We start from the raw sequence: 15,419 nt of genomic DNA on the forward strand, positions 1-15,419 counted from the left end.
CATTGTGTCATGTTTTGTAAAATGATGGCACTGCAGTTGCAGCATACTTAATGTGTATCTTATGTATGTAAAATATTCTGTCGGTGTGGCTCTTACTCTCTCGACTGTCTCACTCTGTCTCTTAAGCATCTTGAGCGCTGGCAGCAGCAGCTGCTCATTAAGCCTCCACAGTCCTGGGCCCTTGAACAATTTATCAGGTTAAACATAAACATTCAATAATACAAATTATAACCGTCTCTGGTTTTATGCTACACATCACACCAGTTTTGTTCTGTCTGTTTTTTGTATCGATATGTTATGGAATATATGGGTTATGTCTTGGACCATCAAACCACAAGGTCAAGGTCACTTGCCAGCCATCTGTCAAACATAGAGTTAGAAAGCTTCCCAGATGTCTTCCGGATGTTTTAGTTTTTTTGGCATCAATATTGTACAGACTCGCTCGTCAGATGCCAAAAACGCATTTAAATTTGTGTTAGTCCAGTTTCTCAAATTTATAAACTGTTCACCTTCAGTTTCTTTCTTTTGTTTGTAATTAAATGTTCGGTAAATTGATCAGAGATTTGTTACGAATCAGAGGACTCTACAAAAGAATACAATGTCGAGCCTTTTAAGCAGAATTTAATGTTTTTCCATTATTATTCCTAAATTAACGAGACACAAGTACTGTATATTGTTAATGTAGTAACAATATAAAAAAAAATAACAATCATACACATCATATCAAATTATAATCTAAAAATGAAGGTAAATTCAAACACTATTTTAAACCAGATAAACCAGACTAAAATGTTGGCCTCTGTCCATGGTGCTGAAACGCTTTTGTTGCTTTGTCAAAAGAGGACGCTCTTCGTGTTTAGTACCTAAAACAAACTTGTCACCGTTTGCCTTGATGAGTAAACACCTCAGCCCTTCTTTAGCAAATAACGTCTTTGTGCGTGTCTGTCGTCGTACTTGTGCGTATATGTGTGCCTCGGTTGTTTTTAAAGTGGGACTGTATCATTAAATCTCCCCGCTTCCCGGGATCCATCCTAATTGGATGTCTGTCACTTTTGACAAGAGAAGTGCAGATTAACCGACTAGGGGCAGAGGCAGCCATTAAGTAGACACAGCTCATTGATATCCTGAAGGGAAGTGGCAGATACACTTAAGAGGAGTTCTAATTGCTTAAAGATGGGGAATATTAGTCTGCCTGTTAGGCCCGAGTAAAAAAGGAAGAGTGGACCGTTTCTCCTCCTTTTTTTTTTTTTTTATTCTTTCTTCGCTCTATAGTTCTCACATATATAAGGACATCATGACTGGGATTTTATCCTCCTCTACCGCTCAAAAACAGTTTGCGTGGAGCAAAATTACTTGCAATCTGCAGGTGAATGCCGGCTTTGCTGAGAGTGACATTGGATAAAAGGCCACAGGAAGTGTTGCTGCGCAATCAGGCAGCTGTTACGCGCTGAGTTTGGAAGAGCAGTAGCCACGTGAAGCATACAACTCCCCCACAAAGTATTGATTATTCAATGCGTAAAAATGCTGCGTTGATATTAAAATTCATGTCAAGCCACTCGGTGATTTAAAAAAAAAAAAAAAAGAGACGACCATTATTTCACGTTATTGAGTACAGGAATCTCTCCCACCCTCCAGTCAGATCAGCCAGCTACACTGTGACGTGTTTCCATGCAAGGTGCTCATTAGGAAGGACGCTTGGTTTCTCTGACGTGCGCCTCAGTCCTCTGACGGCAGTGGCCCCCTTATAAGTCTCAGTAAGTCACCCGGGAGACCCCCACTAACGTCTCATTTGGCTGTTCCTCACGGTGCAAAACAGGGACCAGGATCGTCATAAACAGTCCAACTGTTATGCTCTCTGTTTTGTTCGGGCGCTCCGGCACGACTCTAGAAATACTTCAGGTAAGTTTTGTGTTTTTGAAGTTGTTTTTAAAATGTGTAAAAACGTTTAGCAAATAACATTTATAGGATATCTTATTTGTTTCAACATGGCCAAAATGGATTCTCGTTTTTATGATATAATTTTGATTAAGCGGTGTTCTTTTTTTTTTCATAAATCCTTTGCGTAATTGGAATTTTACGCACATGAATCCTCGCAGAAGGAGACAAGCAAATATATAAGAGAAAGAAAAATACATGACTGGGGACCAGCTTTGATTGTTTACAACTAATTTGGTCTATTTGGTTTGTTTTCAGTCATTTAGAAAATATATTTTTTTACCAACAAGGGCATTTGGAGCACTTACTGTTTGACTTCAGATGCCCAGAGGAGGAAACACTTCAAAATTGATCTTCCGAGATCCTTTTGAATACATTTTAATCTTCTTCATGATGATGTGGATCAAATTCTGCCAGAAATTAACTGTACCATGTTTTATGTCACACTTTTACAGGAGAAATAGCTTTCAGGACTAATCTTTTTTGTGTTGTGGCTCTGCTTAATTCCTCCAGAAGCGCTTGAAATATTCTGAATCAGCAAAAAAAAAATATTTTACGTATTATTGTGATCTGTAATTTTTTATTTTAAGAAGTTAAAGTGGGGTTAGGCATCAAACCCTCAGCCCAAAACCCCCAAGTTTTGTACATTTTATATATATATTTAAACCAGGTCAGCATGTCCTCTGCCTTTCCATTATCTACGTGTCCTTTTGTCCAAATGCAGAAAGTTAAAAGCCAAGTCTTTTGTTCTTGTATGTATGGTCCCCCTCCTCCGTGCGCCCCAAGCAGGTCTTCGTGCCTTCCCGTTCCTAGCGGAAGACCGCTGCGACGATGACCATCCATGTAGAGGGGCTTGTGGCTATCGCGATCTTCTATCTACTGATCCTGTTCGTCGGCATCTGGGCGGCATGGAAGAACAAACACTCTGGGGAGGCGGAGGGCACCGACCGCAGCGAGACCATCATGGTCGGAGGGAGAGACATTGGATTATTTGTCGGTGGATTCACCATGACGGGTAATGTTTGTATTTATTACTAAATTAAACGAGGATTGTGGTCACTTTAACTGATTAACAATCAGTTTGTTGTATTTTGTCGTTATTAATATTATACTTTTAATTGGTGAAAAGTCATTTAATTGATGTATCTCATAACTCCAACTGGGAAGAAACAACGTTATCAGTTTAATTGTGACTATGTGACTACGCGTTGTATAAATTAACGTTAATTTGACCATGAGTCTCTTTGTTTTAGTTACCATAGTAATAGTTATAATTGATATTAAAAGGACATTAAACTTTATGTCTGCTTTGTGTGTCTGTGACTTCCAGCGACCTGGGTTGGAGGAGGGTACATCAATGGCACAGCTGAATACGTGTATCTTCCGGACTATGGCTTGGCCTGGGCTCAAGCCCCCTTTGGATATGCACTCAGCCTGGTTGTGGGTGAGTGGTGCTACATGTGTCTAATGTATAAAACATTGTAAAATGTTTATTCTATATTACTTGTAAGCATGGATATTTAAGCGTCTGGTGTAATTTGCAGACTGATCAGATGTGTCCCATTTAACTAAAAGAACCCCCACTCATAAATATACTGACTCATTTACCATATACCTGATTGAAATGATCAGTTCAGGTGCCAATCCAACCTTCTCAAGTGTTCATCCTTCTGAGGGGGACATCTTAAACTCGTATGGCTCGTTTGTTCTAATATCAGCATCTTTTTTTTTTTAATATATATAATATATGGTTTTGTCAGTATAGATGGTGGCTTGTGGTGGTCGCCTCAATTCTCAGTCTGTCATGTGTCCACTCTTTGTCCCAGGTGGTCTATTCTTCGCCAAGCCCATGCGCTCTCGAGGTTACGTCACCATGTTGGACCCGTTCCAGCAGCTGTATGGGAAACGTATGGGTGGCCTCCTCTTCATACCTGCACTCATGGGGGAGATTTTCTGGTCTGCTGCCATCTTGTCCGCCCTCGGTGAGTTCACTTTTCTGCTAAGTACAAAATAAAAGATTTTTGTGAACAACAAGATCTTGCTCTGCTTGAATTTATAATGCTGCAGGGGGCCCTGATATCCTTCCATCTGTTCATGACCTTAGGTGCTACTCTGAGTGTCATCGTGGACATCAACATTAAGATGTCAGTGGTTATCTCCGCACTCATTGCAATCTTTTACACCCTGGTCGGAGGGCTGTACTCTGTGGCCTACACTGATGTCGTGCAGCTGTTTTGTATCTTTATTGGCTTGGTACGTTCATTTTGGGCTAAATTAGATCATTGTGTTATTAGCTCCTGTTGAACTTTTATCTTGACTTAAAAATATGTTAAATCAATTGAAGAATTATGGACAGAGGTGCAGTGACATGAAATATGATTTCAGAATTGTCTTTGTGGAAAAACTCTAGAAATGATGACAAATAAGTGCAGTAGAAATGTGAAATTGTTTTGTATTCACATTTTTCATGTTTTCCTCATGTTATGGTCATTATACATATATACCAATTTATATACCTCATCCATATGTGCTTATTTAATATATTGCATCTGCTATGGGAATTTGATCTAGATTTTTAGAAAAGTTTTGGCATTTTAATTTAGATTTATATTATCTGCATGTCATTTTTGATCTAATTTGTTCTTCCTCTTGTGCTACTATAATGCTGAATTTTGCTCCTGATCTCAGTATAGTTCTTTTATCATTTGTAGTATAAGTTACAGTTACCACTGAGCGAATAAGTTGATGTTTTTTCACTGTATGCTGTCTCTGTTTCTGTCCGCCTGCAGTGGATAAGTGTCCCGTTTGCTGTGACCAACCCTGCAGTGTCGGACATCACTGTGACTGCAGTGAAGTACGTGTACCAGTCGCCCTGGAGAGGCAGCATCCACAAGAGCGACACCTGGGTGTGGATCGACAACTTCTGCCTCCTGGTACGATAACCACCACCTCGTGCTTTATCACAATACTTTCTCACACTGAAGAAAGCCCTGAAACTGATTGTATCGGTGAACTAAATGCCATCATGATGAGACCCTCTGTGAAATACTCTTGATCCTAAAATTCATCTGTCATCATGTCAATCAGTCAAGTCATTAATGAAGTGAAAATGCTGAATGATGCAGATTATAGAGAGCTTTGGCTTTGTTGTTTGGCATTCTATAGATAAATACAACAAATTAATTCTACTGGTAAATAAACTATAGAATAATCAGTTTCTACAGTAATTGTTTTATGCTGCGATTAAATGACGTAGTCTTTTTTGATGGGATCAAATTAATCATCCGCTCATTGACAGCTGGTGTTGAGATGTACAGATTGACTGTGACATACAGTCGACAAGCTCCTCATCAAATCACTTAGTCGCACCTCATGATGAGGAGTTTTTCTTGTTACATTTTTCTGCACAAAACAAAACAAAGCCGAATACTGTACAGATTTTGTATTTTGGAGCTGTAAGAATTCAATTAAATTTAGTTTATTTCGCACCAAATCACAACATGTTATTTCAGGGCGTTTATCAAAGTAAAGTGCTCACAACAGAACGTTGTAATGTTACAGGAACTCAACAATACAACAATTCCTACATGACTGATAGTTGGAAGGAAAAGCTCCTTTTTAACAGGAAAAAAAAATGCCAGAAAGAAACAGATTGAGGGGTGGGCGACCATCCGCCTCGACTGGCTGGGCTGAGGGGGGAGAGCAGAGCGAGAAAAGAACATCATAGAGAGACAGCAAATAATAGGTTGGTTGGTGGGGACAGTAAACGTAGATCATACAACTCTGAAGCGAGAGATGCCTGCAGAGAAAGCACATGACTACTGGTTTGTGCTAAGCTAGTAAGACTCACTTGGCGTGACGATGTTGGACTTTGGTTTCCAGAATGTGAGTCACTGGTCTTTAACTGTGCTGCAGATGCTGGGAGGAATACCCTGGCAAGTGTATTTCCAGAGAGTCCTGTCAGCCTCCTCTGCTACCTACGCCCAGGTCCTCTCCTTCCTGGCTGCTTTCGGGTGCCTCATCATGGCTGTGCCCTCCGTTCTCATCGGCGCCATCGGGGCCTCCACAGGTTAGAGACACATTAGCTTGCATATGCACTGTCTGTTTGTGTGTGTGTTTGTGTGTGTATGTGTATTTGTTTGGGTGGGAGGGGTGGGGGGGCTCTGGATGGGTCCATGTCGCCTTTAGATCTGAGAGAGCCTGGTAAATAGCAGCTGGTTCATCTCATCCATAATGAAGCAGCAACCCATTTAATAATCACGCTGGTTGTGTAAATATTACATTAGAGAGAGGCAAAGGACCAAATTAGTGGTTTGATCTCCAGGTTTCAGGGCGTCAAATTCCTCACCGAACAAGAAAATATACAACTCTGTTTTGTCCTCTCCTAAAATATAAGCTTGTTACAAACTTAAAATCACAAAAGAGATTTTCTTTCCCACTTACACTTTGCAAACCAAAATATCTGTTTAGTTAAGCTTGAAGTCTGACCTTCTTTATCATCAGTAAAGTATCGTGTGTATGAGTGTTTTGCAAAACAGGTATAATGAGAAACTATTATAAATTGAGAAAACATTGTCATTCATTTATTTTCTGATGAATGTGCATATGTTGCAGTATTAGCGTGAGTTTCACACTGTAAATAGACTAAGCTGTTGCTTAAATGTTCCTTCCCTTTCATTGAATAATTCACTGACTTTGTGAATGATGTCATGGTAACTCACTAGCTGTTCATTAAATCTCTCGCTTGCTCAGACTGGAACCAGACATCTTACGGTGCCATTCCTCCTAAAGAGAGGGACCAAGCGGACATGATTCTTCCCATCGTGCTCCAACACCTCTGCCCGCCTTTCGTCTCTTTCTTCGGCCTGGGTGCAGTGTCTGCAGCCGTGATGTCATCGGCAGACTCCTCCATCCTCTCGGCGAGCTCCATGTTTGCGAGGAACATCTACCAGCTCGCCTTCAGACAGTCGGTACGTACGCGTGTCTGTTTCTGTCCAGGTGCCCACACTTTTCCTCTAAAATGTACATGGAATCAATGTCCCCCCCCCTTTTTTTTTTTTTTTAATGCTTGTCTTTGGGTGTTAGCAAGATGTTAGTCTTTTCTCCACTGCTTTGTATCTCTTCAGGCATCTGACCGTGAAATCGTGTGGGTGATGCGTATCACTATCTTTGTATTCGGTGGTCTTGCCACCTTGATGGCGCTGGTAACCGGGACAGTTTACGGCCTGTGGTACCTGAGCTCAGACCTGGTTTACGTCATCATCTTCCCCCAGCTGCTCAGCGTGCTCTTTGTCAAAGGCACCAACACGTATGGCTCAGTGGCTGCGTACCTGTTCGGCATGGTGCTGCGTATAGGTGGAGGCGAACCCTACCTGCAGCTGCCTCCTTTCATTTATTACCCTGGCTGGACGATTGAGCAGCGGATGCACCACATCACGGGAGAAATGGAGGACGTTGTCATTCAGAAGTTCCCCTTCAAGACCGTCTCTATGCTGGCCTCCTTTCTGGGTAACGTTGCTTTCTCATACCTGGCAAAATACCTGTTTGAGAGCGGCAAGATTTCACACAAATACGACTTTCTCGACGCGGTGGTGTCCAAGCACAGCGGAGAGATCATGGATAAGACGACGCTTGTGACTCGTGGCAACAACATTGGGCTGTCGGAGATGGCGCCCGTCAAACCGCGGCTTAGTGTGACCTTGGCGGCCGCCTTCACGCGCCGTGACACGTTACCGGCAGAAACAGTGGAGGAGGAGGAGGAGTCCAGCCCTGACTCCTCCCACCATGATGAGGAATGGCAAAGTCAGGATGTGATAAAAAGAAAATAAAAAAATACTGAGCTCGTGACTGAACTGCCAGAGAACTGCCAGACAACCAAGCAAGCAAACATCCTCCCCCGGGACTACAAAGTTCGACACCCCGCTTGATTGGATGACAGCCACATGTCAGGATATATAGTGTAGCAGCTTGCTGATTGACCAGACATGAAGCTGTTTTTCTGTGAAGTAAAGCAAACACACTGACACACATACATTTAGAGTACTTATAGATAGTTGGCTGTACTGTTAATTCACCCTTTTTTGATCTGGTTACGTAAAGAAAACTGAGTTCAGAGACTGATTTGTTTAATTTGTCATCACTAAAGAAAAAGCTGACAAGATGAGATGAGATGAAAGATGCTGCTACTCAGAAAGTGGTGAAATATTCAATCGGAAATATGATGAGAAGTGACAGACTGAACAACCGTCCTTTGGTAGGAGGGTCGACTGTATTAGATAAAAGCAATAACACAGACTCACACTTTAACACCTGTACAGCAATCAGTATAAAAAAAAATACAATTGTGAGTGAGAGAGAGGAAGTAAAATGGATCAACAAAAAGAAATGATGGAAAACTTGTTTTCTAACTTTAATGTCTCATATTAAGTCAGTTACTTCATGTTTTGTGTGACCGAATTCACAGTAGCTCTGACATAATGGGATTTATACATTAATCATCCCATTAAATAGACAGGCCATGATGTTGCTCATGTTTATGATTGATTATTACTGATTTACGTATAAAGACTGTGAATCAAGATACATGTGTCATGCTGAGTAGAAAATATACAAGCAGTAGTGATGGTAGCAGACTTGAAGCATTAGCTTATTATTATCTTTAATGTCAGGTGTAGATGCAGTTTTAAGCATAAGAATCAGTGTGAATTAGTGTTTAAAATGATCTTGTATTCAACTGCCTTAACGAAGCTCATTAAAAGAGATCATTTCATTTCTACAGTTGTGACTGGATGCTGGTCAGACTGCAGCAGACAAAGACTTGAATATGAATGTAACCTCTACAAAAGATCCAATTATATCAAATAGTGTACTTCTACTGCTAAGTTTTACTTTATGATTTGCAAAGTCTGTTTCACAACGATGCAGATACTGATTCACAAATATGTTGTTTATTTGTTGTTAGCAGCAGTGTACAGATTATTTTCTCTGTGACGTGTATGTTGGTATACATATGAGGATAAAAAAACAAAACATATATAGGTAACAAATAATGCTGGTTAAAATTATTCATATAAGATGAGAAAGATGCTGTTTAAATGTTTATTTATTTTTGATGTCATAAAAAATGAAACAATAAAAAAGAAAATAATTCAGGACAATATATAAATCCTGCTTTTATAAAAAAGATCAAAATGTTATTTCACTTTATTTCTAAATAAATATTAAATATTAATTGCAAATATTGCAAAATATTGCAAATCCATTTTGCAAAATCAAAATGTCCACTGAATTAGATTTTGCCCTGCATTTTCTTTTTCTTTTTGGTTATGATGCTGAAACGTGGATATGAAGAGCATGTAAATCTTTCAGGTACAACGTTTTGTGTTGTAGGTTTTATGGCAGTGGTTTCAGCCCTTTTCCTGTTGCAGGGGTTCAACCAAAAAGTCCTCCTTCACTGTTTAATTACTGTATGCCTTTAATTTTAGAAGAAAAAAGTAATTTACAAGATTTAACAAGTAATTTACAAAAAGAAAGGACAGAGCTGAAAAAAAGCGTGTGATTTATAAATATTGAGTTGCAGAAATATGTTTTCTCTTCTGCTTTTCTATTCAGTTTGGAGAATCTTTGTTTTATGGGACTATTTGAACTCATTTTAATAATTTCTATGTTTTCTTTTCTGTGTAATTTTAAGTTTAACGGGGGTATATCAGACTCACTTTTCAAGACCTTCAGCTGCCTTGTTATTTTACAATATATACTTTTCCGCTTTAGAAAAGGGCTAAAAAATGAATTTGCTTGTCCAAGCTCTTTCTCATCTGCCAGGCCCTTCAGCTAGCTCGACGGTGGACTGAGAAAAAGAACATGTCCGAAAACGTGACTGGAATTACAATCGCTTGGCTTGCATCTTTGTCCCCCTCCTTGTCCACAGTGAAAGACAGCATCTTAAAATAGCTCTGCTCTCTGGTTATTTACATTACTTTAAGTGCTCTCTCATTTGGGACGTGGGGAGGAGCCACCCGGGGGTGGGTGGGGTTGCTGGTGGTCAGGCAGGGAAGATAGACTTGGATGGGGGGGTTGGAAGGGGGAGTAGCTTACTGGCGCCCGTTGCCATAAAATTCACCAGCCCTGATGCGCAGCAATGACGCAAGTGCCCCACCCATCCACTGCACCTCCTCCCTCCATCGTTGGTGTCCTTTTTGATGCCCTTGAGAACTAAGACCAATCCCATAAAAAGAACAGGGGTGGGAGAAAGAGAGAGAGTTCCATCTTCATTCATAGAAAGTACCTCAGAGAGCACTCATGATAATTAACAATTATGAAACAAAACTGTCACTTGTCCAAAAGTCAATCCATTTATTTGGGGCTTTGCGGGAGGAGGAGATAGTTGGGGGAGGGTTTTTGCAGAGGACTCACTTCTAGAAAGCATTTGGATGCAAACCAAAAAACATTAATTCATTCATAACCACTGGATATATTTAGAATGTCCTACGATGTCTTTGCAACGTCATTGGTAGTTTGGACAGATTTTTAAATCTGAAATAATGTATAATTAAATTATCTGACTTTCAGTTTGACAGAAAATACCATTTTCTTCTGGTAAAGCTAATTTATATACATATACTCACAAAAATGTATAAATAAACATTTATTTATTACATTAAATAAGAAAATTTTAGGACCTTTTCACTCATTTGTATTTTTGGTCTTGTTCTGATGATTAGAACAGACGTGGCGTCCTTTCCGTTGTATCAAATTTGGTAGAGTTAAAGTTCTGAAGTCAGAGAGCAGGTTCATTAACATCAGTGTTGCTGACTCATTGTTATAAGGTTGTTTAATTTTTGCTTTTTTTGGAACAATGACACTCAGGGTATGTCAAAATTATCCTTCCTGTCTGTTATCCAATGTTCATTTTTGATTTACAGTTGTGCATTTGATATTGCATTTTTTTTTTTCAGGTGGAAGTTTCATAAAAGCAGCCAAGGGAATACTGGGTTGACCTCTGATCCATGGATAGACAGCATGTTTTAAAATGTGAGGCTGAACCAGTTTTTCTTCACTACAATTTATCTGCTTCAGCTATTCAGCTTTTTTTCCCCCCCAGACTAACCTTTAAAGATAAAAGGGAATTCTGGGAATCAAGGTCCCACTTTCCCTCTATGTGGTCACGAGGAGATGAGATTACAAAGAGCGGACGATGCATCCAGATAGACATCTATTGTGCTGCAGTTTAGCTTAAGTTTGGAGAGAATACTCGGGCAAGGTGACTGTCCAGGTAACAAACTGCTTGTTAATTTTAATGACTTTGAAGCAGACACCGGTTTCCATTGACCAATCTAAGTACTTAAATGATTTCTCATTTCAGTAAGTGCCATGGTGCACACTTCTGGACTTTCTCATTTTAACAGATTTTTCAAACGTAGGAGACCACAGACATAAGGACAAATTCAACAGATTTTTTTTATCATAAAAACACCTGCTCTAGACAAGTAGGACCACACACTTGGTATTTATACAAAATTATTTCAGAGTGGCAATTCCAGGGACTTGAAATCTGACATAAAAAAAAAAGGAATTTGATCTTGTTGGCAACGTTAGGATTTTGTCCGCAAACCCCTCGCACCATAGGATTATTTGACCAGATAATAGGTTCAAACCAACCTCGGATTGAGACCAACCCCGATTTTACCCAAAATGAATCCAATAGATCTGTAGTGTGAGCCACAGATATACAATATCATAAAATACACTACAAAACCAGTACAAAGTGTCATCTTACACATTACTTACGTTTAACATTTAGATTTATTTAAGGCTTGTATGGCGTAACCAGACACATCTTCATCAATGTCATGGTTAAAGTAAGTGAGCAAATGAAAACCAAAAGTTTAATTTAAAGGGACACACGGCATGGCTCAGCCTATGAAGATGGTTGTATGTCTTGTTCTTGGAAGTAAAGCAAAATAACACAGACTTATCTAGTATTTGGGCTCAAGCAATCAATCTCTAACTCAAAGACTGCAACAGAAACGATCAGAAACAGCTTCATGAAAGACCGAACTGCATCGGTGTGTTTTTTGTCTCTCACAAGTCGCCCAACTTTATAAAACAAACTTGCCCCTTTAAGATGAGTTGATTATGAAGGTGATCTCAAAATTCCCCGTGTCCTTGCCTCTCACTTTTACTGCAATGTTTAGACTTCAGTAACGACAGAGAAATTTTTGTCTGACTGACACTCCGAACACCCGCTGCCTCCAAACCAGAGAGCATGCATGGATCTGTCTTATTGTTTGTTAGTGAAAATGAAAGAAATAGGAAATATATAAACACTGTATATATCTCTTCTCCAGATAATGTGACACAGGACAGCTCATATCTCATCAGAGGCTGAGGCTCCACCACCATGTTGGCAGGCTACTATTTATGTCCTTTTTAAGTAATGTCCATTGTAATTTAATTGCAAGGCAGCTAATTGAAACACTGGGAAGAGAACGAGGGAGGGATGGAGAGGGGGCGAAGAAAAATACATGATGTGCATTTAAAGCTGAGGTATCTGATAGTATATGTGCAATATTTTAATACAAATTTAAAGAAACAGTTTTTTATTTATTTATTTTATTTATAGTTACGCGCACAAACACGCAGCTCTTTTACAGACACGTCCACGTCCACGTCCACAAACACAGTCCATATGATGATATCATGTCTAATTGTTTCCCATATATCTCTCCATCTCCTCCATTAGTCTCTCCAAGCAGCCGAGGAGCATCTCGAGCAAAATGAAGGTAGCGGCTGCTCTAATCGAATCAGCCAAAAGAGAACTTAATTATGGAACCGGCTTTGTTCCAGTCGGGTCGGCTGCAGGTAGACCGTCTGCGGCTCGCCGCAGGAATGAGACAACTGCTCTGCACACAGCAAACGCGCTAATTCTTAATGAGTCAGAGCCATGAATCAGCTTCACTGATGTGGAATTAGAGCTGTGACTCAAAGAGTTACTCGGGTCCTGTGAGACCAGATTTCACAAGTGGTGGAGAGCCGGCAGCCCCAATGGATCAATGAGAATCAAATTGTTCCGTTGAATGAGACCGACAATAAGAAGTCTCATTTTAGATGTATTGCGGCACCTCTGAGTGTTTGGTGCTGTCCTGTAAATGATTTAGTGTTATATGCTTTCCAGTTTTCCACTGCTGTGTTCCAGATCAGTGATTCCCCAACTGTGGTACAGGTAGGCCCACATGTACCACTAGTAGTGTGCAGCAGTCCTCCTGAAAGGCCTAACAACCGCTCTCCAACTGATAAACTTACTATCCGGTGTATTACTTGACAGATATTTTAGTTTTGTGACCTACATGTATTTTTAAGGCCACATTTAGGAGTGGAACATTTTGTGAAGGTCTATTGTGAAAATTCAGTGAAAACGTGCAAAATGCTAATACACCAGGAGTATCTTTATCCCGCTATATTCTGATGTGTGTCTTTGTTCTGGTGCAAGCTTCTCTGCTTACATGTTCCCCTCGGCCCATCTCTTTTCTAAAGACAGGAAGGAAGGCGCATGCTGGATGGACTGTCATTTTTTGTCATCCCATAGAAAGTCGGTGGGGAGAATAATGTAGTGGCCGCGTACACACACACACACACACACACACACACACACACACACACACACACACACACACGTATACACACACCCACACATAGAAAAGCACACATTAGCCCCATGGGTCCTGTTCACTCTCTGAATGAAGACGCCAAGGGAAGGAGGGTGAATATGACCCATGTGAACCATTCACATACACACAAGTACACACAAGGGCCCTGATGAAGTGTGTGTGTGGGAGGAGGAGAGCGGGGGGGAGGGGGAGGGGAAGGAGGGTTACAGGGGGGACAAAGACACAGAGGAAAAGATGTGATTTAAGATGAAAATGCTGTTTGTGTGTCATCATTTTTTATTTACAACCTTAAGCATTTAAAAAAAAATTGTTTACAGGCATAACACGTAGATTTTGTTGAATGTTACAAAATGAAATTATTATTAATATAATTAATATAATACACCAGCATAAAGGAAGGTGCTGCACTGAGGAGCAGAAATGGTCGAGACTAAGTGAAGATGAGAGGACAAAGGCAGGAAGGAAAATGTTAGCAGGGTCGCTGTACCTCTTAGCTCATCACGACACATATCAGCCTCCAGCCCCACCCGGTCCCGCGTGGCGTGCGTGCGTGTGTGTGCGTGTGTGCGTGCGTGTGTGTGTGTGTGCATTTATGCGTGTGTGCGTTTGCATGTATGTGTGTGCGTGTGTGTTTGAGTGTCTTTAGTATCACAATCAGTGCTCCAACTGAGTCTGAGCCAGAGGATCCATTAGAGCTGATTGAGGAGCACCAGGGTGCAGATGTAACCCTGAGAGAAGGTGACGAGAACACGCACACGCACACGCACACACACACACACACACAAACACACGCACGCACACACACACACACACACAGGAGGTTCAGCAGCATCTCCTTGCAAAGCCATTGCATGACTTCCATTCACTCTAGACAGCCAAACCCAACCATAACCCGTTCACTCCATAATTCACACCTCACCCTCTGCCATCGTAACCAGGACCTCAGATCTGATGTTTGTCTTCGTGAGCACCAGGCTTTGGCCCCGCCACGACTCCTGGTCCTGACGAGGTCAGCGTTCTTACTGGAAAAGGTCCCAATGAGGTAACTTAAAGGCGCACACACACGCACGCACGCACGCACGCACGCACACACACACACACACACACACACCTGTCTAGTAACATAAAGCATGAGTACAACCGGAGCCACAAGCATTGATGTCACAGACATGTAAAGAAACCCATATGAGCACAGAGAGGTCCACAGTAACAACTGCTTCATGTCCACCATGTGAACACATAAACACTGTCGTGGATATGAATAGCACTTACAGATATATATGCTGTATGTAATAAACACGGTTAAATTACTCTATTATTTTGTGAAAACTGGTCTCAGTGATTGATGATTTTTTTCCACGATATTTCCAATGTTATTGTTAGCTAATACCAGTATCAGTTTTAGCTAACATTACCAACTATTCTAACGTTTTTCTTCTGTTACTTGCAGCTAACATATTAGATACCACTTGCAATGATGTAACAGCAGCTTACTTTTTTTTTTAAAGCTTTATCTACTCTTACAGTAGTATCACTAGGTTTCCAATCAGATCAGTTAGATCCACTGCTGGCTCCTCCCCCAGTTCACCCAAATATGGTCACATACTGCTCAAACTTGGAAACAACAACGAACTTGAGGCTTCATAACTGCCATTCACAAACCAACAGGGTGACGTCACTGCTGGCTGCTCATTGGTTCAGACACTTACGCATGTGAAATGTTATAAATTTCTGCCAGTAACATCCCGCCCACCGATAGCTGTTGCCTGACTGCACCGCAGGCCTGTCAATCAAACAGACACGCACCTAAAAATATGG

General features: G+C 40.7%; 1 protein-coding gene across 2 annotated transcripts; it reads left to right on the plus strand.

Moving 5' to 3' along the window:
• Positions 1-1,813: 1,813 nt before the first annotated feature.
• slc5a7a (solute carrier family 5 member 7a) lies at positions 1,814-9,100 on the plus strand. 2 transcript variants are annotated; one of them, XM_069173774.1, is made up of 9 exons: positions 1,814-1,899; positions 2,722-2,950; positions 3,266-3,379; positions 3,762-3,917; positions 4,040-4,188; positions 4,725-4,868; positions 5,851-6,004; positions 6,688-6,905; positions 7,062-9,100. In XM_069173774.1, exons 2-9 carry the CDS (start codon positions 2,767-2,769, stop codon positions 7,761-7,763), a joined length of 1,821 nt encoding a protein of 606 aa, XP_069029875.1. In that variant the 5' UTR covers positions 1,814-1,899; positions 2,722-2,766; the 3' UTR covers positions 7,764-9,100. The 2 variants fall into 2 exon arrangements, with proteins under 2 accessions (XP_069029875.1, XP_069029874.1); XM_069173773.1 differs by having other exon boundaries at positions 2,725-2,950.
• Positions 9,101-15,419: the final 6,319 nt, after the last annotated feature.

The sequence above is a fragment of the Embiotoca jacksoni genome, unplaced genomic scaffold, assembly GCF_022577435.1.
Source record: "Embiotoca jacksoni isolate LCO1_2020_lvr unplaced genomic scaffold, fEmbJac1.0.p SCAF_6, whole genome shotgun sequence".
NCBI classification, from domain to species: domain Eukaryota; kingdom Metazoa; phylum Chordata; class Actinopteri; family Embiotocidae; genus Embiotoca; species Embiotoca jacksoni.

What these genes read in the sequence shown, in the direction of transcription:
- slc5a7a (XM_069173774.1), top strand. Translation starts at nt 2,767, where the DNA reads ATGACCATCCATGTAGAGGGGCTTGTGGCTATCGCGATCTTCTATCTA. An exon ending in TGCCATCTTGTCCGCCCTCG is followed by an intron (nt 3,918 to 4,039) that starts GTGAGTTCACTT and finishes TCATGACCTTAG; the next exon opens with GTGCTACTCTGAGTGTCATC. An exon ending in TCGACAACTTCTGCCTCCTG is followed by an intron (nt 4,869 to 5,850) that starts GTACGATAACCA and finishes ACTGTGCTGCAG; the next exon opens with ATGCTGGGAGGAATACCCTG.